Genomic DNA, 27,412 nt, shown 5'->3' with positions numbered 1-27,412 from the left:
GTGCTCGTTAAACTGTTCTGCCATTTCCTTGTTTTGCATTATAAATTCACCTGTCTCTGATTGTAAGGGACCCACATTTGTCTTTACTAATCTTTTCCTTTTTACATATCTCCAGAACTTAATATTGTAGGCAGTTAACACAAGCCACCGTTGATGCAAGCCTGCAGCCTGACTAGCCTATTCAATAAAATCAGCATGTTATGTAGTATACAAGACAATCTAAAACACAGGTTTCACCCAAGAGGCAACTTGGACTGTGCTTGCATTTTGATCCAAGTAGTCTTTGCTTAGTCAAGATTACAAAGAATAAACTCTTGTTTAAGCATGGCCCAAATAAAATGAAAATGACATCAAATAAGGAGAAACATGAAACAAAATAGCCTTTGCTCAATTTTAATGTTAATTTTGCATCAGATATTTAAAAGCATTTCACACACATTCAGTACCACAGATCGGCTCTGGTACAAAATCCTTGTTTAACAGAACAGTTTCATTACAACATGAACCCAGATTTATGGATATAAAGAAATCCCCATGGAAGATCAAATAACTTAATCTGAAGGAACTAAAAGAGATCATTAGTTAACCAAATTCAGCTGATTACCATTAGCATGGTATAACAATTGCTGCATTTCCCCACTGTTCTTAAGTGATGTCAAAATATCTTTTAGTGGAATTATAATACTCAGAATTCCATTTATTATATTTGAGAATTTGTTTCAGCACCAGGTTGTAATAATGTACAGTGTCATTTTGCCACTATGGACATTTTTATTTTAAACTCTCACCGAGTTTGCGGGACTGAATGGAAAAAGAAAACCAAGGTTGCCACAAGTCTGCAAACTGCACACATTGAATCGTACACATTCAATATTAATTTGTCACCAAACTTCAAATTCTTTATGTAATCAAAGAATTGCAGCTGCATGGTCATTTGACATTTCATTTGTGTTCCTTTCTACACTGAAAGCTGCTCAACATTACAAAGCATATTGTTCTAGCCCAAGAATATAACGTTATTTTACTGATCACAACTCAGTACAACCAGAACATTGTTTCTCACTAAACACTTTAGGGGGTGGGGGGGGGGGGAAGGAAGAGAGGGAGAACCAAACACAAACATGACTAAAAATAATTATTTAATATAAAAAATTTGAAGCAAATAGATCAGCTGGTCTGTTGGCCTTATCTTTGCTATTTGGATACATGGGGTCTTCAGTAACGACCTGAAATGAATAATAATTTATAGGTTTAATATTTTTCCACAATATAGTTTTCATAAACTCTTTTGCTAATGCCGACAATGTATTTTTTCTCCAAATTGTACAATGCCATAAACTGCCTCCTTCAATCTCCCACTCCCAATTCAACTGTTTTTCAGTATTTCCACAGGACAGAGCAAGAGTTCTATCCAAGCATATTATCATTTAGCCATTTTACTACCTAGAGATTGCTTGCACGTGGAACTTTGTAAAATTCTTGTTCAATTGAATGAGATTTTAAACTGCCATGAATTGTACGAGTTAGTAAATTTAGTATTTCTACCAGGGTTAAAAACTTCAAATTCACAATTAGCACCATGGAAATTACTGTTGGATTGGTAATCCTGCAGCACTGGTTAAAGTCTTACCATGGGCAGTTAATCTATTAAATCAATCTAAAATAAAAATATCAGCAATAGAAATCACTATCTTGTCGATTCTCATGAAACCCATCTGAAATGGCCAAGCCTGCCAGTCAAGTTGCATCAAAGTTACAAAAATAAGATTCTCACTATGACAAAGGTACGTACATACATCCAGCTAAGTTGATTTTGCAGTCTTCAGCACTAATACAAAGGATACTAATATCAATACATGCCAAAATTAAGATAGCTGCCCACATGCAAAGGGAACAAGATATATGATATGATATGATATTTTCATTGCCTAACGTCCTGGACATCAGAACAGAGAAGCCAGAGGTGGTGGCACAATTGCAGCCAAAAGAGTGAGGCATACTGTGAACACGATTCCTCAAAGGACTCTCTCAGTGTGAAGTAGGGTTTCCACCCGAAACGTCACCTATTCCTTTTCTCCAGAGATGTTGCCTGACCCGCTAAGCTACTCCAGCTTTTTGTGTCTAACTAAGGCTAAACATAGTCTGCCATCTAATTCGCCACTCAGGTACCAGTGCTGCAGCTAGTGGACAGAACATAATCTATCACGTCATGTTAACCTTACCCCCACATCTACGTGAATCCCATTCAATGCCTTGCCTATTTTGATGTCTGTCCAAATACTTCTTAAACGCAGTAATTGTATCTGATTCTACGACCACTTCTGGCACCATGATCCAGACATCAACCAGTAATAAAAACTTTCCTCTCTGGTCCCCTTTAAAACATCTCCATTTTGCCTTAAATTCGAGCCCTCTTGTAACAGGATGCAGATAGAACATTTCGGCAAAAAACAAACAAAAATGGGAAGTACAAAGTTATACACTTGGGCAAAATAAATCAAATGTAGATTATCTAACTGGAGAAAACTGCAATGATGGTGAACCTTAAAGACAGTGATGAATCCCACATTGTTGGGTGGTGGAAGCTGGATCATTAGAAACTTAGTTTATGTGTGTAGAGAAATGACAACAAAGAATTGAGGCAAGCATAACTCAGCCCTGACCATAATAAATGATAGATACTAAGTGTTGGAGTAACTCAGCGGGTTAGGCATAATCTCTGGAGAACACAGAAACGCAACGTTTCCAGCCTGAGCCTTTTTCAAACCGAAGGTAAGGGGGAGGTGGGAGGAATAAAAGCTGGAAGAGAGGAGGGGTGACAAAGCCTGGCAGGTAATAAATTCATTCAGGTGGCAGGGGTTTGATAGGCAGATGGTGGACAAAGGCCTGAGATGAAAAGACAGAAAGTGTGAGACAAAAGGATTGAAGAGTTGTGAACTGTGAAGCTAAAGGAACATGGGTGGAAGGGGAGGAATGGGTGCAAGTCCAGATGGGGAACAGGCGGGCGGGAGGGGAAAGAAGTGAAATAGGGAGTTAGCTAAAATTAGAGACATTGGGTTGTAAGCTACCCAAGCGGAATATGAGGTGTGGTTCCTCCAGTTTGCATGTGGCCTCACTTTGGCAACGGAGGAAAAGATTTTGACTATCCACTCACACCTCTCATAAGTTCATACTGTCCAAACAATCAATGTATCCCTCCAGGAACTCACCACCCCCCATGTCCGTTGTGACAAATAATGGCAAGTATTCATTTGGGATCTTGCCTACATCCATGGCTCCTGAAGAGAACTTCCTCTTTCCCTAGCTATCCTCTTGCACCCAATACGCTCACAATTTAGAAATATTCGGAATCTTTCCTTTCAAGGTAATGTCATAACCTATTTTTGCCCTCTTAATTACATGAGGTACTCTCCTACAGCCTCTGTATCTTTCAGGCACCTATTTGATTGCAGTTCCCTATATCTGCTCATTTTTCCTGATAAGGTTTTACAATTTTGTGAAATGCTTTCATTCTAATTCAGTATTGACCATTCAGCAAAAAACACCTTCACACTAGGTATCCTCAAGGCTGTGAGCCAACATAAATAATGCATCTCACCCCAATCTGTAATCTTATGCACATTGTAACTCTACCATTATCCTTGTTGAGGGACTAATCCTTATCCAACAATCTTTGCAAAATACCAGACCTAGATGAGGCATTTTGAGAAGATGCCAACATGAAGTTACTGCATGACTACATAAATCCCAAATGGTAAAGCAACATGGTATAGAGCTCAGTGGTCCGACATTCAATTGGACAAATCAAAGGTCTGCAGACTTGTCACATGACCCATGAATGGGGGGCAATAGAACTAAAAGAGGCAGCTGTTCCACGAACATTCCCAATCCTATTGATTGCGGAGCTCAGCAAATAAAAACAAAAGACATTCACAGTGACCTTCAGCCAGAAATGCAAAGTTGGTAATCCAGTGTGGTTTAATTTTGAAGCCCCACCATTAGGTGATTTAATTAATTTCAAACAATAAATGGCTACAATAAAGGCCCTGATAAAACCCCAGCTGCAGCGAAGGCAAATTCTTAAGAGTCACAACTGCAGCTAAGGTGTTTCTGTATATTTAATACACTTGCAATCACCAGATAATATAGAACAATTCCCAGGAATGTTGTCCACAAATTCAAGCCAAATCCATCCTGCTAATTACAAGCAAAAATCAAATGCTGCGCCAAGCAGCATCTGTGGACAGAAATGAATAGACATTTTTTCTGTTGGGACCATTTAGTTATTTACTTATAACATATAAAAAGATGGAAGGTGTTGCAAAAATAGCAGCCTCAAATGGCACTTCTAAACACAAGAACTAGAAACAAGAAAGGACACATGAGCTGTAGTAACTCAGTGGGTCAGGCAACATTTCAGGAGAACAAGGATAGGTGATGTTTCAGGGAGAGACCCTTCAGACTCAGACACTTCAGTCTGAAGAAGGGTCTTGCCCTGAAACGTCATCTATCCCTGCTCTCCACAGATGCTGCCTGACCTATTGAGTTGCACCAGCTCTTGTGTCCTTTTGTGTTTTAACTAGCATTTGCATTTCTTTACACTACAACTAGAAACAAGACTTCTTATTTAGCAATTGCGCCTGTTTCATCATTCAAGATGATATTCTAACTCAGCCCCCCTTTCGTGAATTAATCTTCTCTCTTTCAATTCCCCTACTATCTAAAAGTCTGTTGTCAACCCAGATATACTCACGGAATAAGATTTCAGCCCCTCTGGGTGGATAATGCCGCAATATTGATCAAAAAAAATTCCTCTCACTGTCCTGAATGGTTGACTACTTACATTTAATCAGTGATTTTAGAAATGGCAGCAGGGATAACCACCTATACCATCAAACCCCTCAGGAACTATTGTACTCAAATCCTTTTGCAAGTAAGACCATTATTTTGTTTTTCTTCCTAACCTGGTTGCTGTTCCTCTATGCTGATTTTTCAGGGTGTGTCAACAAGAACACCCAGGTCCCTTTGAGTACCAACACTTTTCAATCTATATAATTTAAACCAAAATATCACTGCAGCGAATAAACTGTCAATGCTGCAAATGTAAAAAAACAGAAAATGCTGGAAATATTAAGCAGGTCAAGCTGTATCTGTGGGTATGCTGCATGGATTGTGGGGGAAGACAGATGTCTTGGACCTGAAACATTGTCTCTGTTTCTCTTGTCTCAGATGTGCCTGACTTGCTGAGTATTTCCAGCATTTTCTGTTTTGATTTAAATCGTTTTTTAAATCTTTTCTAGCGAAGTGGAAGACCACACACATTTCATTCTGTCTCCACGTCCTAGTGTTTTAACAATCTGTCTACATCCCCCCCTGCTTTTTCCCCTCTACATCATCAATCTGAAGATGTTTGCCAATCTGAAATGCCATCTATCCATTTTCCAGTTCATCCAATGAGTTTCTTCAGCACTTTGTTTCTTTCTCATTATAGGTGCTGTCCATGTGGAGTTTTCAGGTTCAGCTGACAACTTTGTGCATCCAGGAAGGGTCCCTTACACAGTATGTGGATAGTCCGACGCGAATAGGGATCATGTTGGATTTTGTTTTGTGAAAGGAGCCTGGAACTGGGTTTGTGGTGGAAGGAGAATTTGGAGGTTGCGATCACAGATCCATTAGGCAGGCGCTAAGGAGGGGGGGGGGGGGGGTTAGATTGGAAGCAGTTGTTATTGGACAAGTTCACAGATGACATGTGGGAGTCATTAAGGCCAGCTGATCACAGTGCAGGATCAGCATGTTCCAGTAAGGAGAAGGACGACAAGATAAGAAAACAGTGGATGACAAACGGGGTTGTAAACTTGGTTAAGAAGAAAAAGGAAGCGTATGTCATGGCTCCATTACACTCATGCTTTCCAGAACGAAGGAATGCATAGCCACACTCCTCTCAAATATAATTTATTTTCATTCCCATTCATATTTATGAACATCTTAAATCTCTTGAGATAGCTATATAATTTCCCCATAATGTGTTTTGTGAGGACAAATCGCCTATACTTACGTGGAGAGTAGGAGCGTGATCTGGAGCGAGAGCGATAACCACCCCGACTGTAATAGGGAGAGGGAGACCGTCTTCTGAAACAAATAAATCTTATGAAACAGGATACCAAACAGAAAGTGCAGCACACCCCAAATTGTAAATAAACATGGTTTGGCTGGGAGGAGGACCCTACTCCACAGTAAAGAACAAAAACATGTAATATGCATCCCATTAAATAGTGGATAATGAGCAAGATGCAAGTTTGTCTGACGCCAGAAAGCACACACCAGCATAAAAGTAGCAAAAGAAACCCGACAGTAAATAAGAACTAATTCCATGCAAACAGCTCCAGTCTATTTGATTCGCTGGTAAAAGTAATATTTAGTCAAAACCACCTGCATATATGAAAAGCAAAAAACCAAAAAGAGTTTGTTAATTCATAGTGCAAATTACAGTTAAGGGAAAATGTAACACCAACAACTTCATATTTATCAAAAGCGCTAATGTTGACATTATATTTCTAGCTATATAAAACACTGCCAACATTGTGTCCTAATATTATTGGTGTAAAAGTGGTAAATGCCAAATTAAGTTAATATATAATCACAAATACAGATGTAGTTTTAAAATCTGTTCCTATCAATTAAAAAAATCTTCACAATACAGATCCTTATTGGATTAAGAACACCCAACACCCCACACATACGACCGAGTATTTTGGAGATCAGCAGGATGGATGGGGGTGAATTTGCTGGCTGCTGCGGGACTGTAGGCACCTTCTGCAGGATGCGAGCGAAGACATTTCCCCATCAACTAAGCCTGAAAAAAACGGGGGCTGGGTTGAGCCAAGTAGAGGTAGGAGCACAGAGCAGATCGCTCAATCTGTGAGGCTGGGATTACCACCCCCCACCAGCGTGCATACATTTTCCCCACAATCTCCGACCAACGGTGGCATTCGGTTCCTTTTCACTCCGTGCTCTCATCACCCAGCCCTCCCATTTCCAATTACCCCCGTCTACCCTCCTTCTTCCCCATCCACCTATATATCTTTCCCTGGCTTTAAATGTCCCTCCTCGTCTTTCCTTATTTTATACTTTTTTGTCTACTTTTCACCTCCAGCCTTTGTCACTTATTCCACTCACCATCCAATCAATCCCTTCCTCGCCTGTATCCACCAGCATAATCAAGGTCGAGTCTCGCCCCGGACTCTCTCTTTTCTCCCCTCTCACATCAGGCAAGAGGTGCAGATGTGAAAAGCACACGCCCAGATTACGGGAGTTTCTTCCTAGCTGTTATCAGGCAACTGAACCATTCTATCCACTAGAGCAGTCCTGAGCTACTATCCACCTAATTGAAGACCATTTGGACTATCATTAACTGGATTTTACTTCACATGTACACTGTGGATGACTCAATTGTAATTATGTATACTCTTTCGGCAGACTGGTTAGCACACAAAAGCTTTTCACTGTACCTCGGTACATAGAAACAAAGAAAATAGGTGCAGGAGTGGGCCATTTGGCCCTTCGAGCCAGCACCGCCATTCAATATGATCATGGCTGATCATCCAAAATCAGTAATCCATTCCGGCTTTTTCCCCATATCCCTCGATTCCCTTAGCCCCAAGAGCTAAATTTAACGCTTGTCTTGAAAACATCCAGTGATTTGGCCTCCACTGCCTTCTGTGGTAGAGAATTCCACAGATTCACAACTATCTGGGTGAAAACGTTTTTCCTCATCTCAGTCCTAAATGGCCTACCCCATATTCTTAAAATGTGACCCCTGGTTCCGGACTCCCCCAACATCAGGAACCTTTTTTCTGCATCTACCCTGTCCAATCCTCTAAGAATGTTATATGTTTCTATAAGATCTCCTATGTTTCTATACCATCCCCCAAGGTAAACATGACAATAAACTAAACTAAAGGGCCTGTTCCACTTAGGTGATTTTTTAGGCGGCTGCCAGCGACTGTCATAGTTGTAGCAGGTCGCCGAAAAACTGGCGACCGGACCCCCCTACGACAAGCTACAACAACCTACCATCTAGTTGACTGCAAGCTACCGACAACTATATCAAGGCCTAGATCATTGATATATCTTGCCTTGGAAAATAAGCCCTGGACATTTAGCATACCTCCTCAAAAAGACCCACTGACAAATGATCAGGGTCTTTATGCCAAACACTACTGTGCAGAAGCATAAAACGGTTGGGAACTTTTAGTTTGTATTTTCTGCTAATCACCCTTCAAGAAAATTAATGTCGCGCACAATTTATCTTACCTGGATGTTCACCTGGATGTTCACACTATGCTTGGTTAGATTAATAATTTCAACATTGCAGGATAAAATTAATGCATTTACATAGAAGCCCATGATTACAATATGAAATCTCTCTAAGAAACTACACATCAAAAGCAAAAGACAGTGCAATAATAATTAGATGGTGTCATTATATTTAAATAACATCTTAAGTGCTCAATTCTTATCCTTGAAACATGAAATCACGGACGCCTACCTGTAGGATTTGCTGTAACACTCTCGGTCATCATATTTGTCATATTTGTCATAACTGTCTCTGCGACGTGAACTACTGCAAAGCAAGGGTAAATATTTAAAGCGAATATACAAAACCAAACAAGACTACAGATTACCAATGGGCTTGTAAAGTATAACCAACACAATATATTAGAGCACGTTAAGATTGCAAAAATTAATCTTAATAAAAGTAATCTTATCCAACATTTATTCTGTGCATTTTTTTTTTTTTTAATTTGTTTATTTTATTAGAAGTTAATACAGTACAAAACAGTAAAGTGGAACCTAATTTTAGGTGCCAACTATGTCATACCGTAATCCATTCTATGTACAACCTCTAGTTTTATGTTATGAGAAGGAAGTAAGCAAGACAAGAAAAAGAAAACAATAGAAAGGGGAAAAAGTGGAAAAATAGATGGTAGTCGAAAAACGTGAAGTGTGTATATAAAAAATAAAATAATAAAAAATAAATAAAAATAAAAAGTGGAAAGTAGAAATAGAAGAGAAGGCCCCTTAAAAGAGAAATTTTCAAATCTGTATTCGGAGATGTAGATCTATCCACGGCATGAACTGAAATCAGCAGTCCTTGTGGTACCGCTGCATCACATGATTCCAAAAAGTCGATAAAAGGAGACCAACTCCTTAAGAATTGGTCATATTTATCTATTAGTCGGAGTCTCATTTCTTCAAGGCGTGCTATGTCCATCATATGCCTAATCCACATTTTAACAGTTGGTATGGTTGTATTTTTCCAAAATTTAAGTATCAATTTCTTTCCAATTATTAACCCATAATTTAAAAAAACATTTTGGTCTTTATTTAAATTGGTATCTTCTCCTATTATTCCAAATATAATCCATTCCATTTTGGGTTCTATTCTTGACTTGAAAAGCTTTGTAAATATATCAAATATATCACTCCAAAATTTATTCAACTTTGTACATCCTACAAATGAATGTGTTATATTAGCGTTTTGAAATAAACATTTATCGCATCTGGGAGAGACGTTTGGATAAAATTTATTCAACCTCGTTTTTGAATAATATAGTCTATGTAATAATCTGAATTGAATTAAATTATGTCTTACATTAATAGAACAGTTATGTGTATTCATCAAATACTTTTCCCATCTATCCTTCGAGATCTTTATCATTAGCTCATGTTCCCAATCTTCCCTTAGTGCTTCTGTTGAGGGTGATTCTATATTTAATATATTATTATAAAAGTATATTAATTTTTGTGAATCAGCCTTAATATTCATTGCTTCTTCTAAAGGGTCTAAAAATATAGTTTGAAATCTATGTGTATATTTCTTCATAAAGTCACATACCTGTATATATTTAAAATATTGATTATCCTTCAATTTAAATTTAAATTTTAATTGTTGAAATGATAACAGTTTGCCCAATTCATACATATCCCCTACTTTCCTAATCCCCATTCTATCCCATTGTTGATATGTGTTGTCGATGAGAGAAGGTTTGAATGCGGGGTTGTTCAATAGTGGGGTTAGTACTGATAAATTATTTAATTTCAAGGATACTTTTATTTGTTTCCAAATTCTTATTATATTGTGAATAATTGGGTTCTTCTTATATATTATACTATTCAATTTTATTGGTGAGAGCAGGATCGTTCCTATATCGTGCGGATCGCACTCCTCTTTCTCCATTCTTATCCACTCCAACTGCTGAGTGGAACTATCCAGCCAGTACATTATGTTCTTAATATGCACTGCCCAGTAGTAATACATAAAGTTAGGTAATGATAAACCCCCAACTTCTTTAGATTTGCACAAATGCTTTCGTTGAATTCTATGTGTTCTGTAATCCCATATAAAATTAGTGATAGTGGAATCTAGTTTTTTGAAAAAATATTTTGGAATATATATTGGGATCGCTTGAAACAAATATATTAATTGTGGTAAGAAAGTCATTTTTATAGCGTTAATTCTACCTATCAATGAGAGCGGAAGCGTTTTCCAAAATTTAATCATATCATTCAGTTTATTTAATAGAGGTATAAAATTGGCACTAAATAATGATTTGTGTCTTCTCGTAATTTGAATACCCAGATACTTGAATTTTTCAGTTGCAATTTTGAAGGGGAATTTTAGTAAGTGTCTCGAACCCCTGTGGTTTTAAAGACATAATTTCGCTTTTATTCCAATTTATTCTATGTCCTGTGCACATTTATAACAAATTATTTTAATAACAGCAATGTATTACAGAAGATGGTGTACAGTTAATACTAATTTACATTGCTACTTTATGACAATCATAATTTAATTTGGACCACATTCATACTTCATTTCTAGTCTTCAGCTAGACCTTCTAAACGAGGTAACTTACGAGAGAAGACACAAAATGTTGGAGTAACCCAGCAGGTCACGCAGCATCTTCAGAGAACATGGATGGGTGACGTTTTGGGTCGGGTCCGTCTGAAGAAGGGCCCCCTGGCCTGAAAAGTAACCTCTCCATGTTCTCCAGAGATGTTGCCTGGCCTGTTAAATAACTCCTGCACTTTGTCTCTTTTATAAACCAGCATCTGTAGTTCTTTGTTTCTACAGTTAACTTACTAGGTTGGTCTTCCCATGTAAATTCCAGGGGTGGGCGTATGAGCTCTTTTAGTAATGGAGAAATCAACACGGATCCTGCGCCCATCTAATTCCATTCCATTAGCCCGTTCTTTAGCCTGGCAAGAAGAATTTTAAGAAAACAACAATCTAATGTGAAATTTATTCAAAATAAAAAAATATGTGTTCTGGGTATACACAATATAATTACACACAAAATCGCTCATTGGAACAAACTGTTAATCAAGTGACTTATTTGAAGATTTTCAACTAGTTCCCATTTAAATTCTTACCTCTTTAGCATCGTCAACATTTTCAAAATAGACAAAAGAAAAACCCCTGGAACGATTTGATTGTTGATCATAAACGACATTGACGCCTGCAAGAGGACCATATCTTGAAAAGACTTCTCGCAGATCTCGCTCAGTGGTGTACAAACTTAGTCCAAAAACTCCCAGACAAGTGTTGGGGTCAGGGTTAGCCTGTACAAAGGATGCAACATTGAATTAGAAAAGCAAAATTCACTTCAGGAAGAAAAAGGATCACTAAAATATTTACAGCCCAGATTTACCCTTTCAGTATCTGCTCAGAACATGTCCTCTAAAGATCCAATGTTTGGGAAAGGGGCTTGGACATTTAGTCAAAGATAAAGCTCAATGCTGACCAAACCATTGAGCAAAGGAACCAGATTGAAGAACTTCACAAGAAAGAACATAGACTACAGCATAAGAACAGGCCCTTCGGTCCACAAATGTCTGCGCCGAACAGGATGCCAAGACCATCTCTTATCTACCTGCACATCATCCATATCCTTCCATTCCCAGCATGTCCATATGCCCAACCCAAAAGTCTCAAGTGCAACTCTCCTATCTGCCTCAAACACCATCCCCGACAGCATGGTCCAGGTACTTACCACCCTCTGTGTAAAAAGGTTGCTCCGCGCATCTCCTTTAAACTTTGCTCCTCACCCTAAAGCTATGCCCTCTAGTATTTTTCCATCCTGGGTAAAAGGTTCTGATTGTCCACCCCATCAAGGCCTTTCATAATTTTATATATTTCTATCAGGATTCCCACAACTCCAGCATTCCAGAGAAAATAATCCATGTCTGTCTAACCTCTCTACACAGCTAACGACCCTAATCCAGGCATCATTCTGGCAAACCTCCTCTGCACTCTTTCCAAAGCCCTCACATCTTTCCTGTATTAGGACAACCAGAACTACATGCAACACATCAAATGCGGCCTCACCAAAGTCCTATAAAGCTGCATCATGACTTCCTGACTCTTATACTCAATGCCCCAACCTATGAAAGCAAGCATACCATGTGCTTTCATTACCGCTCTATCTACTTGTGATGCCACTTTCCGGGAGTTATGAACTTGGACTCCAAGTCCAGTGACAATAATTATAAAACATAAATCTTTCAACAATCTAGCAATAGCTAGATACAAAACATTATTTTGATTTCAACACCAGAAATTCCGCAATCAGCAACCCATGTCGTTCTTTCCACGTGGCATAACAAACGCAGAAATGGCATCTCAAAAACACGTGGTCACATTGAAGTGGCTTGGGCACCCCCAGACTCAAGTTACAAAACTATTGTCTCATATTACTGTCAAGGAGGATACCTTTCTGAACATTACCTACTATCCTCTTTCCTGCGAGGGAATTTGGAATGCCACATAAGATCACTACACTGGGGATATACTATCTACACTATTCCCATCAGCTCCCCACTTGCCCAATCAACCAATATTCCCCTCTGTTCCTCGCCACTACCATTCACCTATCCAGGAAGGGTAATTTTCAGTGGCAAATAACAAACAATTTCGAGATGTGGGAAGAACCCTATGTGGTCACACAGAGAATATGCAAACTCCACAGACAGCATCAGAAATTAGGATTGAATCCAGGTCACTGGTGCCATGAGTAGTTCTACAACTGTGCCACCCCTTCGGGATACAAAAGGGAGCAACAGAATGGGGTATAGGGACGACAGATGGCACAATGGGCTAAGTGTTCGGCTGGCAACCGGAAGGTAGCTGGTTCGAAGCCCGCTTGGAGTGCATACTGTCGTTGTGTCCTTGGGCAAGACACTTCACCCACCTTTGCCTGTGTGTGTGGATGTAATTATGTGAAGCACTTTGGGGTCAATGCAAGTTGACTAAAAATGTGCTATATAAATAAAGAAATTTTAATTTAATTTATATGAAGAGACAATTACAGAAGCAGGCAAAACTAGAACTGGGGAGATCAAGGGTGTAGTAAAGAACTGCATATGCTGGTTTAAATCGAAGGTAGACACAAAATGCTGGAGTAACTCAGTGGAACAGGTAGCATCTCTGGAGAGAAGGAATGGGTGACGTTTTGGAGAGCATTCTTCAGACCTTCATCAGATTTACATCAATACAGGTTAATTGTAAACCAAGTAAGAAATTCAGTAGGAATTTCTATTATCAAAATATGATCAGAATATGGAACTTACTTCCATGATTTATGGTCGTGAACAGCTAAACACAATTAGTGGACAGCTAAGTTTGTGACAGGATGCAAGTATACTTTCATGAGCTCAGATAAAGGATACAATGAGACTACTCTAAGCACATCGGAATTGTCCAAGGACAAATGTTCTGTGTTTGTTCAGTTTATTCTAAATAAAAAGGATGTGGCTCTTACCCGATTACCAATATGGCGTCTCCGATTTGACATAGGCGACCGGCTATGGCTACGGCGACGCCTATAATCAGGACTGTAGGACCTGCTTCTAGATCGCCTCCGATGAGAGCGAGATCGAGACCTTGAATAACGTCTCCGGGAACTCCTTCGAGATATAGACCTGCAAAATTAAGATTATATTAGTTTTTATTAAGAATGAAACCTAGTTTTGAAAATAAAGTAGATATTGGGACATGACAGGTCAGAAAATAACTTCCCTTTTCTTACTTGCTTACAGAGGGGCAAAAATTCTAATACATTTTCTTTCATTGAAGTCTTCAACGCTTTACTTTGTAATAAAGAGCCACATACCAAATACAGGTGAGCAGATAAGACACCAAAAGCTGGAGTAACTCAGCAGGTCAGGCAGCATCTCTGGAGAAAATGAATAAGTGACGTTTCAGGTCGAGACCCTTCTTCACTAAACCCAAAACGTCACCTATTCCTTCTCTCCAGAAATGCCGCCTGACCCACTGAGTTACTGCAGCTTTTGGTGTCAATCTTTGGCTTAAACATCTGCAGTTGCTTCCTACACAGAGGTAAACAGATTACTGATAACCCCAAATCACTGTCACATCTTAAATTCAGGTATGGTCCTCTACTGTCAAAGTAATTGTTAAGCAAACAAGCAAGCTTTTAATTAATGATGTGCAAGTTATTGAAAACATTTTTGCAGCACCATCAATTTGAAGAATTGCCAATGGAAAAACAGTTTAGTTCATCATTTCCCAATTGTCAAACTACACTTATCATACCAAATCCTGCACAAATCCTTCAGTGGAAGATTAACAAACATTGAACTTCACAACTGCTGTAATCCCCAAAGACTTGCAATCACCAGATTTTAATTTACAAAATAAGCCTTCATCCAGAAGTAAGTTTCTTCTGTGCATTGTAAGAGCAATGCAGACTAATTAGAAAATCTGTGCTTCCTTACCACGTTCCTAAACCACGCAAAGCAATAAAGGAACACATCCATCTCCTACGGGTTAAGAAACAGAAAGAACTATGATAGTATTGGAGGTAGACAAAAATACTGGAGAAACTCAGTGGGTCAGGCAGCATCTATGGAGCAAAGGAATAGGTAACGTTTCGGGTCGAGACCCTTCTTCAGACTGATGTGGGGATGGGGCGGGAAGAAGAAAGGAAGATGCGGATACAGTAGGCTGTGGGAGAGCTGGGAAGGGGAGGGGAAGGAGGGCGAAAGCAAGGACTACCTGAAATTGGAGAAGTCAATGTTCATACCGCTGGGGTGTAAACTACCCAAGCAAAATATGAGGTGCTGTTCCTCCAATTTGCAGTGGGACTCAGTCAGGCCATGGAGGAGGCCCAGGACAGAAAGGTTGGATTCGGAATGGGAGGGGGAGTTGAAGTGCAGAGGGAGAGGGGGGGCAGAGGGAGAGGGGGGGGCAGAGGGAGAGGGGGGGGCAGAGGGAGAGGGGGGGGCAGAGGGAGAGGGGGGGCAGAGGGAGAGGGGGGGCAGAGGGAGAGGGGGGGCAGAGGGAGAGGGGGGGCAGAGGGAGAGGGGGGGCAGAGGGAGAGGGGGGGCAGAGGGAGAGGGGGGGCAGAGGGAGAGGGGGGGCAGAGGGAGAGGGGGGGCAGAGGGAGAGGGGGGGGCAGAGGGAGAGGGGGGGGCAGAGGGAGAGGGGGGGCAGAGGGAGAGGGGGGGCAGAGGGAGAGGGGGGGCAGAGGAGAGGGGGGCAGAGGGAGAGGGGGGGCAGAGGGAGAGGGGGGGCAGAGGGAGAGGGGGGGCAGCGGGAGAGGGGGGGGCAGAGGGAGGAGGGGGCAGAGGGAGAGGGGGGTGGGCGGGCGAGGGAGAGGGAGTGGGGAGAGGGGGGGGGGGGGGGGGAGAGGGGGGGGGGGGGGGAGGGAGAGGGGGGGGGGCAGGGGGGGAGGGGGGGGGGGGGAGGGGGGGAGGGGGGGGGGGGGAGAGGGGGGGGGGGGGGGGGGGGGGGGGGGGGAGGGGGGGGAGGGAGAGGAGGGGGGGGGGGAGAGGGAGAGGGGGGGGGGAGAGGAGGGAGGGGGGGGGGGCAGAGGGAGAGGGGGGGGGAGAGGGAGAGGGGGGGGCAGAGGGAGAGGGGGGGGAGAGGGGAGGCAGAGGGCAGAGGGAGAGGGGGAGGCAGGGGGAGGGGGGGGGGAAGAGGGAGAGGGGGGGCAGAGGGCAGAGGGGGGGGAAGAGGGAGGGGGGGCAGAGGGAGGGGGGGGGGCAGGGGGAGGGGGGCAGAGGGAGAGGGGGGGCAGAGGAGGGGGGGGGGGCAGAGGGAGGGGGGGGGGGGCAGAGGGAGGGGGGGGCAGAGGGAGAGAGGGGGGGGGCAGAGGGAGAGGGGGGGGCAGAGGGAGAGGGGGGGCAGAGGGAGAGGGGGGGCAGAGGGAGAGGGGGGGCAGGGAGAGGGGGGGCAGAGGGAGAGGGGGGGCAGAGGGAGAGGGGGGGCAGAGGGAGAGGGGGGGCAGAGGGAGAGGGGGGGGCAGAGGGAGAGGGGGGGGCAGAGGGAGAGGGGGGGGCAGAGGGAGAGGGAGGGGGGAGAGGGAGAGGGAGGGGCAGAGGGAGAGGGAGGGGGCAGAGGGAGAGGGGGGGGCAGAGGGAGAGGGGGGGCAGAGGGAGAGGGGGGCAGAGGAAGAGGGGGGGCAGCAGAATGAAGGGGGGGCAGAAGGAGAGGGGGGGGGGCAGAGGGAGAGGGGGGGGCAGAGGGAGAGGGGGGGGCAGAGGGAGAGGGGGGGGCAGAGGGAGAGGGGGGGGCAGAGGGAGAGGGGGGGGCAGAGGGAGAGGGGGGGCAGAGGGAGAGGGGGGGCAGAGGGAGAGGGGGGGGCAGAGGGAGAGGGGGGGGCAGAGGGAGAGGGGGGGCAGAGGGAGAGGGGGGGGCAGAGGGAGAGGGGGGGGCAGAGGGAGAGGGGGGGGCAGAGGGAGAGGGGGGGGGCAGAGGGAGAGGGGGGGGGGCAGAGGGAGAGGGGGGGCAGAGGGAGAGGGGGGGGCAGAGGGAGAGGGGGGCAGAGGGAGAGGGGGGGCAGAGGGATGAGGGGGGGCAGAGGGAGAGGGGGGGCAGAGGGAGAGGGGGGGCAGAGGGAGAGGGGGGGCAGAAGGAGAGGGGGGGCAGAAGGAGAGGGGGGGCAGAAGGAGAGGGGGGCAGAGGGAGAGGGGGGGGCGGCAGAGGGAGGGGGGGGGCAGAGGGAGAGGGGGGCAGAGGGAGAGGGGGGGCAGAGGGAGAGGGGGGGCAGAGGGAGAGGGGGGGGCAGAGGGAGAGGGGGGGGCAGAGGGAGAGGGGGGGCAGAGGGAGAGGGGGGGCAGAGGGAGAGGGGGGGCAGAGGGAGAGGGGGGGGCAGAGGGAGAGGGGGGGGCAGAGGGAGAGGGGGGGCAGAGGGAGAGGGGGGGCAGAGGGAGAGGGGGGGGGCAGAGGGAGAGGGGGCAGAGGGGGAGGGGGACCGAGGGGGGAGGGGGGCAGAGGGGGACCGAGGGGGGAGGGGGGACCGAGGGGGGAGGGGGACAGAGGGGGGAGGGGGACAGAGGGGGGAGGGGGACAGAGGGGGAGGGGGACAGAGGGGGGAGGGGGACAGAGGGGGGAGGGAGAGAGAGAGAAAGCAGCCAGCCTTCCGCCCAGTAGCTAACCGCCAACCACTACCTCCCACCGGTTGTGCCTGTGCTGAAGGACACGTGGACTGGCTGGCGACCGGCAGAAGGCACTGAGGTGGCGGCCAGTTCCGCTGTCCGGTCCCGGCGGCCGCTCGCACCCACCCGAGCTACTTCCCACCCGGCCACAATGCAGCGGCTCCGGAGCGCCCTGGCAACAGTGAGTGAGTTGCTGGCATGATCCCCAACCCCCTCCTTCTCAACGCTCCTGCACTCTCCGCAACTTTACCCCTGGCTGCCCAGCCAATTTGTGCAGCCCAGGCCGTGCTGACCCGGGCCAGACTCCCCACATGCTGTGAAAGGAACTTCCCCCCCCTCCCCCCGGCGCTGTCCTTTTACAGCCGCTTCCCAACAGCTGCCAGCAATGAGGGATAGACTTGGCTGTCCCTCAGTACAGCAACATCGTTCTTGATGTTGCTGTTCTGAGGGATAGGCAAGTCTATCTTTCTTGGCTAACAACCTAACATTCGGTCTCCAAGACGTAGGTAAATTTTAGTGCCTTATTTTTGGGTAAAAAATATCTTCATTGCCGGGAAATACGGTAATTACAAATGCATGACATTCCTGAATGGAAACACCATTGCATTTCTCAAGGGTAAAAACTGATCAACAGATATCCAAATAAACAACAGCAACATGACCTAACAACAGTACACGTTGGCGCAGCGGTAGAGTTACTGTCTTACAGTGCCAGAGACCCAGGTTCGATTCTGACCATGGGTGCTGCTTGTACAGAGTTTGCACAATCTCTCTGTAAACACTTGGAGTTACTTTGGATGCTCCAGTTTCCTCCCACATACCAAAGATGTGCAAGTTTATAGATTAAATGGTTTCTGTAAATTGTTCCTAGCGTGTTGGATAGAACTAGTGTACAGATGACTGTTCGTTGACTCGGACTTGGCGGGATGAAGGGCCTGTTTCCACGCTGTATCTCTAAACTAAACTATGGTAGGTCAAAAAAGCACAGGAGATCCAGCAACATACTGATAACCATGACATGGGAATTCAATATTCAAGATTCAAGATAGATTTAATTGTCACATGTGCCAGATGGCACAGTGAAATGAAATTCCCATACAGCCATACAATAAAAATAAAATAAAGGACACAACACACTATAGAATTTAACATAAAACATCCCCACACAGCAGAATCAAAGTTCCCCATTGTGTGGGAAGGCACCAAGTCAGTTCTTCAATACCGTCAAGACCATCTTTGCGCCAAACACCCAAGGGGCCTTCAGCTAATCAGCCACTATTGCAAAGACCATCCTGAAGAAATTCACTATCAACACTCTCCTGACAGTGTTATTAATTCCATCCAATAGTATAAATCCAGGCCAATCTTGCCATCACCCTAAACTGATGAGATGTTAAAAAGCGCTTGTATCAGCTAATAAACAACTACCTAGGCCTCTGAATGACACAGAAATTAACTAACATTGCAATTGCAACACATGCATTTAATTTGTTGCTTTCTATGTGAATAGTATAGGCAGTGTTGTAAAAGAAACCATGATACGTGTCAGTTCTTGCACCACTGCGCACAAATCATAATCCAATGAACTTTTAACTTAAAGTTGCAAATTAAAATGCGACAAACCTGGATTTGGAACGTGAACGTGATCGCGACTTGGACCGGGAGTGCCTTGACCCATCCTTAGAATGAGACCGCTCGGCAGAATGTGCTGGAGAATGGCTGGCAGACTTGCCAGATCCACGCAGGCTTTCACTTGCAGATTTAGATGGGGAACGCGAATCCTATGTGCAAAGATAAATGTATTACATTTTTACAAACCTAGAAGATAATTCTATTAAAACAAGATCTGGTTAAAGTCTGCAATGAAATTTACAGGCAACCTAACTTGTATCCCACAGTTTTGCCGGTGCAGTTTCAATTAGGAATGCTCAGGCATTAATACTTTCCTAGAATAAACTAACAGCCCTAGGGTGTATTCTTCTACCTTGGTTTTGTACAGTGCATGCATTCTTTTTAGTACAATATACAGGTACGGGCTTACGTTAGCTAAACGATTTGAGTGAATTAATAAATAAATTCAATTCAAATTAAGAGTCCTGATCTGTGGAGGTATTCAAGAGGCTAAATAAATTTTCATGCTCATTACTTTTTAAACCAAATTTCACTCAAAATTAAAATACCTTGAGTGAGACTTCACTTAAGGTTTCGTGAGACTACCGCAAGCCCCGCACGTACACGTAAACAGACTAGAAATTACTTAGCGTAGTGCTTTCTGATTCCAGATACTTCTGATCTTAACTTCATTCTATTTCTTTTCTTCATTCTTCAGTTCAAATGCTCACTTGGTTCATCTTCCCACTTCACACACTGCACACATTCTATTTGTGGGACTTCGTGTCTTTTTTTTTTAGCATGCATTCTTTTTTTCCCCCAATTCAGCTTCACTTATTCCTGAGCTTCAATTATTACACAAAACTTGACAATTGACTTCTTCCACATTTCTTTTCTTCATGAACATTAACCTTAACAAAAAAGAACAGGATGAGGCATGTAATTGCAGAGAAAACCTGTGCTGAGATTAACCAGTTACAACCAGCGAAATTGTCATCAAAGATTCTCGTCTGCAACAACTATAGTTATAGGATGCAAAACTACACCCGGAAGTGAGCATTTATAATAGCCATGGGCAGTTTTCCGCTAGGCAACATATGGGCCAATGTTAACATTTCGGTACCTGGTTATAAACTGTAACCAAAACCATCCTATCTTAAACATACTTTGCAGTCTGTAACTGGCAATAATCATTTCAGTTATTTTTTGGTTTGGTTTGCATCTCACCTATTGCTCATCCTCCTCTGAAGGAGCTATCTGGGAATGGGCTTCCCCACACCAGTTATTAATCTCATTCTGATCAGCATATGCAAGGAGAAAAGCAAGCAGAAATATTTCAAGTTACGATTTGGGTCAATTGCTCCTAATGCTGGCACTAAGTTCCAGTTCTTAAGGATTCAAAAGTCAGTACAAACATTATTGGTAGTCAGACTGATACTCACCACCTCTTACCCCAAATATTTCTTACCTGGAGGTGCACACAATGCTGAAATATTAAATCTTGTTAATTGAAAGTTAAACAGAGGCAAGTAAGATTGTAATCAGATAGCTGGATTATTCAAAACTAAAGCTGCATGGTCCCAATAAAGCGCCTACATCATTTTCCCCCTCCTCAAATCTTACGACAAATGCCACTGAACAAACGGCCCAAAAATATGTACCATTCAGTCAAACGATAGCGCTGAGTCCTGAAAGTAATGTCCACCCTAAGTTGATGCAAGCCTTTCAGACCATATAGTACAAATTAACACACCTTCAAAGATAGCGTTAATAGTTTAGGTCTGTCCTACTTTCTTCCTTGTACAGTTAAGATTGCATCTGTTTTTCATTTTTAGAATGTATAAGGAAATTATTCTGCAGTCTTTAGATTTAAGATTATACTTGAAATATAACTTCAGCACCTACATTCTGAGCTGCATATCATTCTGCCAAAGAACTATGCTCCTGTCATTTTCAATGCAGTTAAATGACAACATCTTTACACTGAAGCAACCAGACATGGTATCCAAGCCTTTTGTTCAATAATTGTCCCCAAACACAAGGAAGCAAATCAGATTCAACTCCATATAAATCTTTTGTTGGGGAGAGATGTTGTGGAAATAAGTCAACACAGAAATGGCCTAGCCTAAGCTCCACTTCTTTTAAAGAACAGGATCACCATAACAAGACCACCTAGAAAACCAGAAAATAGAGACAAAATGCTGGAGCAACACAGCAGACCAGGCAGCATCTCTGGAGAGAAGGAAAAGGTGATGTTTCAGGTCGAGACCCTTCTTCAGACTCATTGGGTCTGAAGAATGGTCTTGACCCAAACGTCAAACTATTCCTTCTCTCCAGCGATGCTGCAGGTCTCGCTGAGATTTTTCAGCATTTGTGTCTATCTTCGGTTTAAACCAGCCTCTGCAATTCTCTTCCTACACGTAGAAAACCAGTAAGATTTCAAATTAGTCTGAATCTCAAGTACATAACATTTCACTCTTTCTACTCTAAAATGTTGCATTTTGCCATGAAATTGTCTGATAACTCGTCTCAATGGATGAACCAGTGAGAACATATTCAATAAAACTCTATTAAATCGACTGAACTGGAAAAAAGGAGATTTGTGGATTCCAAAAGTGACCAAGGGACACAATAATTCCAAGAGTTCTGGTCTTGAAAACAGCTATGTGGTAAACATTCTAGGCAATAGCCATCATGCGCTGTTTAGTTTAGTTTAGTGGTACAGTGTGGAAACAGGCTCTTCGGCCCCACCAAGTCTATGCCGACCAATGATCACCCGTACACGTGTTCTATCCTACACACTAGGGGCAATTTACAGAGGTCAATTAACCTACAACCCTCCACATCTTTGGAATATGGGAGAAACCCAGAGAAAGCCTACGCGTTCACAGGGAGAATGTACAAACTCCACACAGCACCCGTAGTCAGGATCGAACCCAGGTCTCTGACGCTGTGAAGCAGCAACTCAGCACTGCGTCACTGTAACATAAGCATCTTTTACCACAAGAGTTAATTTTAGCACAATGGTGCATCATGGAAAGCATAACTGTGCCAGGAACCTGGTACAAATCCAGCAATGATGTGGAGAGGCTGTCTGCAAGAGTTGGCGTTGAACAGACTGGATAGGGCAGTGCAGCTGCTCATTGTTGAGCTGCACCCCAGTCATGGAAATATTTGCGGGCCACCCGGCACCTCCCCCGGTACCACCTCCATGTATTGACACATATGAACTACACAGCCGGTCTCATAACCTCCTTTTGGATGCGATGGAAGCTGATGTGGCCGCTTTTCTATGTTTCGCAGGAGATATCTACCTAGTGACCAGTTTAACTTGCTCCCATTGTAAAATCTCTATACTGGAGACAGAAGCTTCCACCTCATTACTTGATGAGAGATGCTGTAGAATCTGAACGGTTTGTCAGCAATGAAGGATTGCACCACTCATTCACATCATCATTATCACAGACAGCCTCGCCACATTATACTGTAGTATAAAGCATTGCTGAGCAATTAAAGGCAACCATTGTGCCAGATTTCTGTCACAGCAACAGTGAACACAAGATTCCAGCAGAGCAGCGCATTGCCTGGGATATCTATTTCGAGTTATGTACACGCAAATGCTGGGATTGGAAGACCAAAGCGCTAAGAAATGAGCACTGTGCAGAATAACGCAAACCAAGGTCCAATGCATGCTGTAATAAGAGGGGAAAAGCGTGTAAAATTGCCTATGTTTTTTGACCTGGCTAGTAAATTTTCTTAATAAGTGGTTAGTTGGCAGATGTGCGCAAATTCACACCAGTTTGTTATAGTTCTTAGAATACCAAAAAGTAGGCCGCAATCTGTATGTCCCCTTACAGTAATAGCAAATAGCCATGACAGCTGTCCTCTTCATCTTTCCAAATATCTTCCACAAAGGTAAACAAATCCTTTCATCTGATAAATTAAAGCATAAAAATATAATTTGAGTACAACCTATGTACAGTTTGCAATGTGAATGACCAATTTTTGCCATGCACTACACAAAGACCAGTATGAAGATTAATCATGACCCAAGACATTGATTTACGGTTTACATGGAAGGATCGTCAAAACCCTGAAACATCATAAAATAGCAGATAGAATTAAAGTATATACAATCGTTAACAATGTTAAAAAAAAAATTTCTGTACATAACAAAAGGGAATTTGATTTAAACTGCGTAAATCAATGGTCTCAGATCTTGATGTGGAGTTCATTATACTATCCATACTTTCAACACAGAAAATGACAATTATGTATGGATCAGACAGCATCTAAAAGAGAAATAGACTGCATGGTAAAAAAAAATGTTAATTAAAACTCAGGTTTCACAAATCAAAGGTTCCATCCAAAAAAAAATTCCCAAGTGACAACTGACCCACTGGATGCCATTACCATTTTCTATCAAGGTCTTCCATCATTTACAATCATGACGTTTTCAAGCAGTGCAAAATAATTTGCCTGGCTTGCTTGAACCATGACTGTTCTCCATATCTATAAATTGTCCTCTAAACATGCAAAAATAAATGCATGCAGTAAATGTATGGAATTTCAAAAACAATTAATATTGCATCGGACTCTGCAATCCTCTTCAGCAGTATAGCTAATTTAGACAAATAAGCCAAATGTTATTAACTCAGCAAGTGGCTCCAGTGGGCAAATAACCAATAAGCATTAAAAAGCACATTCATACAAAAAGCTTTAAGAATAGTATCAACCTATAGTACAGTATGTAAATTAAAAAAAACAACAAACCTTAATGCTTCTATCTTCTTTTTGTCTTGGGACTCTTCCCTCATCAATGTCAGTGACACTACCAATAAATGTAAAATAACAGGTGCTCTGACAAACACTTTAGGGGATCTATGGTCTGACCAGAATCAGATAATCTTTACTAAGCTAAAAATACAAACAAGGGATACCGTATCCATTTCATAGCGTGCAGTTGGGAAAGATATGAGGCTTCCCACGTCAAAATTTCAAAACAGTACATCTACAAGTAAATACAGATCACCCTTTTAATAACATCACCAAATTTTTAAAAGAAATACTAACTGATCAGATTCTGCAAGTTGCTAACAGGGAAGTGCAAAGGAATGAACTCCCAATGCAACGCTGTGTGGACAGGCTAAATGTAAATTGATCAGGAAATGTCAACTTGCCAAGCATGTAAATAATAATTAATCTAAAACTAACCTGCTTTGGGAAAGGGGATAAGCACAGCACTGGGGATTTCCACATTTGTGGGAAAAGCATTCTTGGAACTCTGTGCAGTTGTTCATTGAAGGGTACGAAGATACACAAGACCCTGGGAGAATTGGGTAATCGATATTCTTAAATTCAAAGTACCGCTGAGCCCAGCTAATGCCTTACTTACATTTTGGGTCTCCCTCCCCCTTGTCTTCTATTGTCGATAGCTTCGGTTAATTTTCACCAGGGTTTTGGGAGGATGATGGGGAAGGTTAAAGAGAAAAATATTTGCACAGTAATTTGGTAAATACATTTGTCAGTAAAAGTCAGTCATTGAAACTGCTCCATGTAAGTGTGATATTACAACAAGGAATCAATAATGAAATGTTAACAACCAAAAGCCACACTGCTTATATAAATGTAGTCCGTGTCAAACTAATCCCAAATGAATCCAAAACTACAGACTGTATTCCTTATTTATTTTACACGTGCAGGCCAGGAATGAATGGAGTTGGATTGTTGTGCATAAGGTAGACAAGGGATATAATTACCAGAACATAAAAATAATTATTCTGGTATAAAGCAATCTTGTAAACTTGAGGATTTAACTGCAAATTCGCTTCATAACAGACACTGTAGAACCTGCAATTCAGCAAAACCCAACTGACCTTCTGATGCTCTATTACTACAGACCACATTAATCAACGTTCACAATAAGCGAGTTCGGTATTCTGATTGCGCATGCCCAGGTCATAGGTCACTAGCTATAAAACAGTCTTGGCAACGGTGGTGCTGCATTGTGTGCAGGCTTGCGTTTCGTCCGTAGTCAGGTCGGGGTCGGCTCTCCGTCGCTGCGGGTGCTGTTGAGTTGCTGTTGGGGCGTCCCCGTCCCCTTCCCGGTGTCCCGTCCCTGCCCGGGGTGGCCCTGGGCAGGAGGGGTGCTGCAGCCACTGGGTCCAGCTCGGCTCTGCCTATCTGGCAGATAGGGAGGGAGTTAAGAGGGAGTTAGATGTGGCCCTTGTGGCTAAAGGGATCAGGGGGTATGGAGAGAAGGCAGGTACGGGATACTGAGTTGGATGATCAGCCATGATCATATTGAATGGCGGTGCAGGCTCGAAGGGCCAAATGGCCTACTCCTGCACCTATTTTCTATGTATCTATGTATCCCGCCGGGTTGGTCCCGGCAGCCCTCCACCTCCACCCCCCCCCTCAGCCGGCCTTGCTTGAAACCGGGCGACTCGGAGCCGCTGCTGCTAGAGTTGTCCTGGTTGGAGAGTCTGGGGACGGGCTCCTGCTGGCCATGGCGCAGGCCGGACGCCCACTGGAGCTGCGGGTGATGGTGGTGCTGGCGGCAGCACAACCTCCTCCCCCTCCCTTGCCCAGCCCCAAGCCCAGAGTCCGGGCCGGCTCTATCACCAGGTCGGGGTTGAAGGCCGCCCGCAGTGTGGCCCAGTCTAGCGCCGGAGGAGGCTGAGGGCAGGCTGGCGCTCTGGCGCAGGCGAGGCCTTCGCTCCTCCTCGGGGTTGTGTATGAAGTGGCAGCGGGTACCGTAGGGGCAGAAGCCGGTGGTGTGCAAGGTACGGCTTGTACTTGGGGTGGCAGCTGAGGCCGTGGGCAAACTGGCACTTGTCGCCATAGCGGCTCATCGGGGAGCGGGTTCCTCTGGAGTTGTAGCAGGGTTGAGCTGGAGTTGGCGCTGGCTGTGGGTTCTGTGGGTCTGGGGCCACTGGTGTTGGGGTTGGCGCTTCTCCACGCTGGGCCTGGGGGCCGGTGTCCCGTCGGTCTGGACGTCTCGAGTGGGGGGGGGGGGGGGGGGGGGGGGGACACTGGGGACTGGTTCGGCCGCGCTTGTGGGATTCCCCCCGCCCCACACCCCTGGGTCCACCCAGTCCCCCCCCCCCCTCCCCACTGAAAAAAGACAAAAGAAATCGGACCAAAAGTATACTCACTGTATCTATAGCGCTGAGATCTATTTACTGTTATAGCTTACGACCTTTGACAAATCCCATGATTCCTTGCGTTTTTCGGAATACCAAACTCGCTTATTTACTTTAATTGACCAACTAACCCTGACCAGTTTGCACTGCACCCTGCCCTCCCAAAATATGACATCAACTTCAGAAGGAAGTTCTGGTCAATCAAACAAATAAAACTTAAAAATCGAGAATCTCTTTGTTGTTAACAATAGCATCCTATCCGCACTGCAGAAAGCAGGCGTACCAGACCATTACTAGCAATTCCTCATTGCACTTCAACTAAACCCACACTCACAAACAAAATCGGTGGGGACAAAGAGTTCAATGACCTACATTGGAAATGATGTTTTCCAGTCGCATTCGAATCCAATTTGAAAAAAAAAAATCCCCCCTCAACTGCTTTGTACTTACAACATTCCGCCCCCCCCCCCAAACCTCTAGCAATTTTAATTCAACCACCTTAAATTTGTTTACGCCCAAGCGTACTCGAGATCTGCTAAATTGGAAACAAATACTTCGGGGTCGCCAGCACACCCCGCCAGCGCTGCAGTGAGAAGCATGTGGCCCGCCTGCCTGTAGGACGAACGGGAGGGCACGTCCTGCAACCATGCACGCCCGTCTTAATGGATAAAAGGGCACCACAAAAATAAAATATTAAAACACAATATCCAGGGGTAAAAAAAATTCAGAAGTGAAGAAACACAGGGACCCAGCGGGCTCCCATCACCAGCCCCGCCCGCTGCCGACTGGCAACACTGTTGGGCCAATGAGGCACCTCTCTAGGTGGTGAGTGGCAGCTAGAGCAGCCAATAGTGTCCACACGGGCCTGCGCCGCCTCGCCAACAGACCAGTCGGCCCAGAGGGAAGCGGGACCCGCGCTGCTGCACTCGCACACACCAAACCCTGCTTCAAAGAGCCGCTGGAGACAAGACCGACATTTAAACGAAATCGGCAATATTTCGATCAAACTCACCCTTTCGATGTACGTTTGTTCTTCGGAGTCGCTCATGATGGCGGCTGTGAAAAGCGAAATGCCTCAAACTATTCAAGAGGGGCAAAACGGGGGCGGGGTGGGGAAACAAAAGCTGATCGACGGAGCCCCAAACCGACGCCACCTACCTCGAGCTACCCACTGCCGGAAGTGACGCTCGCCG

At 44.2% G+C, this 27,412-nt stretch overlaps 1 protein-coding gene across 18 annotated transcripts; it reads right to left on the bottom strand.

The window, feature by feature from the left end:
- Nucleotides 1–377: 377 nt before the first annotated feature.
- On the bottom strand, nucleotides 378–27,412 carry tra2b (transformer 2 beta homolog). Of its 18 annotated transcripts, none has more exons than XM_033024244.1 (12): nucleotides 27,232–27,347; nucleotides 23,848–23,905; nucleotides 22,930–23,007; nucleotides 19,806–19,985; nucleotides 19,087–19,244; nucleotides 14,800–14,844; nucleotides 13,824–13,983; nucleotides 11,437–11,625; nucleotides 11,147–11,262; nucleotides 8,549–8,623; nucleotides 6,056–6,129; nucleotides 378–1,226 (listed from the first exon to the last, which is right to left on the bottom strand). In XM_033024244.1, exons 4-12 carry the CDS (start codon nucleotides 19,812–19,814, stop codon nucleotides 1,216–1,218), a joined length of 837 nt encoding a protein of 278 aa, XP_032880135.1. In that variant the 5' UTR covers nucleotides 19,815–19,985; nucleotides 22,930–23,007; nucleotides 23,848–23,905; nucleotides 27,232–27,347; the 3' UTR covers nucleotides 378–1,215. The 18 variants fall into 18 exon arrangements, with proteins under 18 accessions (XP_032880135.1, XP_032880130.1, XP_032880138.1 ...); XM_033024239.1 differs by lacking the exon at nucleotides 27,232–27,347 and adding an exon at nucleotides 24,470–25,252; XM_033024247.1 differs by lacking the exon at nucleotides 23,848–23,905 and having other exon boundaries at nucleotides 27,232–27,411.

The sequence above is a fragment of the Amblyraja radiata genome, chromosome 7 (assembly GCF_010909765.2).
Source record: "Amblyraja radiata isolate CabotCenter1 chromosome 7, sAmbRad1.1.pri, whole genome shotgun sequence".
NCBI lineage: Eukaryota > Metazoa > Chordata > Chondrichthyes > Rajiformes > Rajidae > Amblyraja > Amblyraja radiata.
The sequence above is the reverse complement of the archived record's forward strand: the minus strand, read 5'-3'. Positions and strand labels throughout refer to the sequence as shown.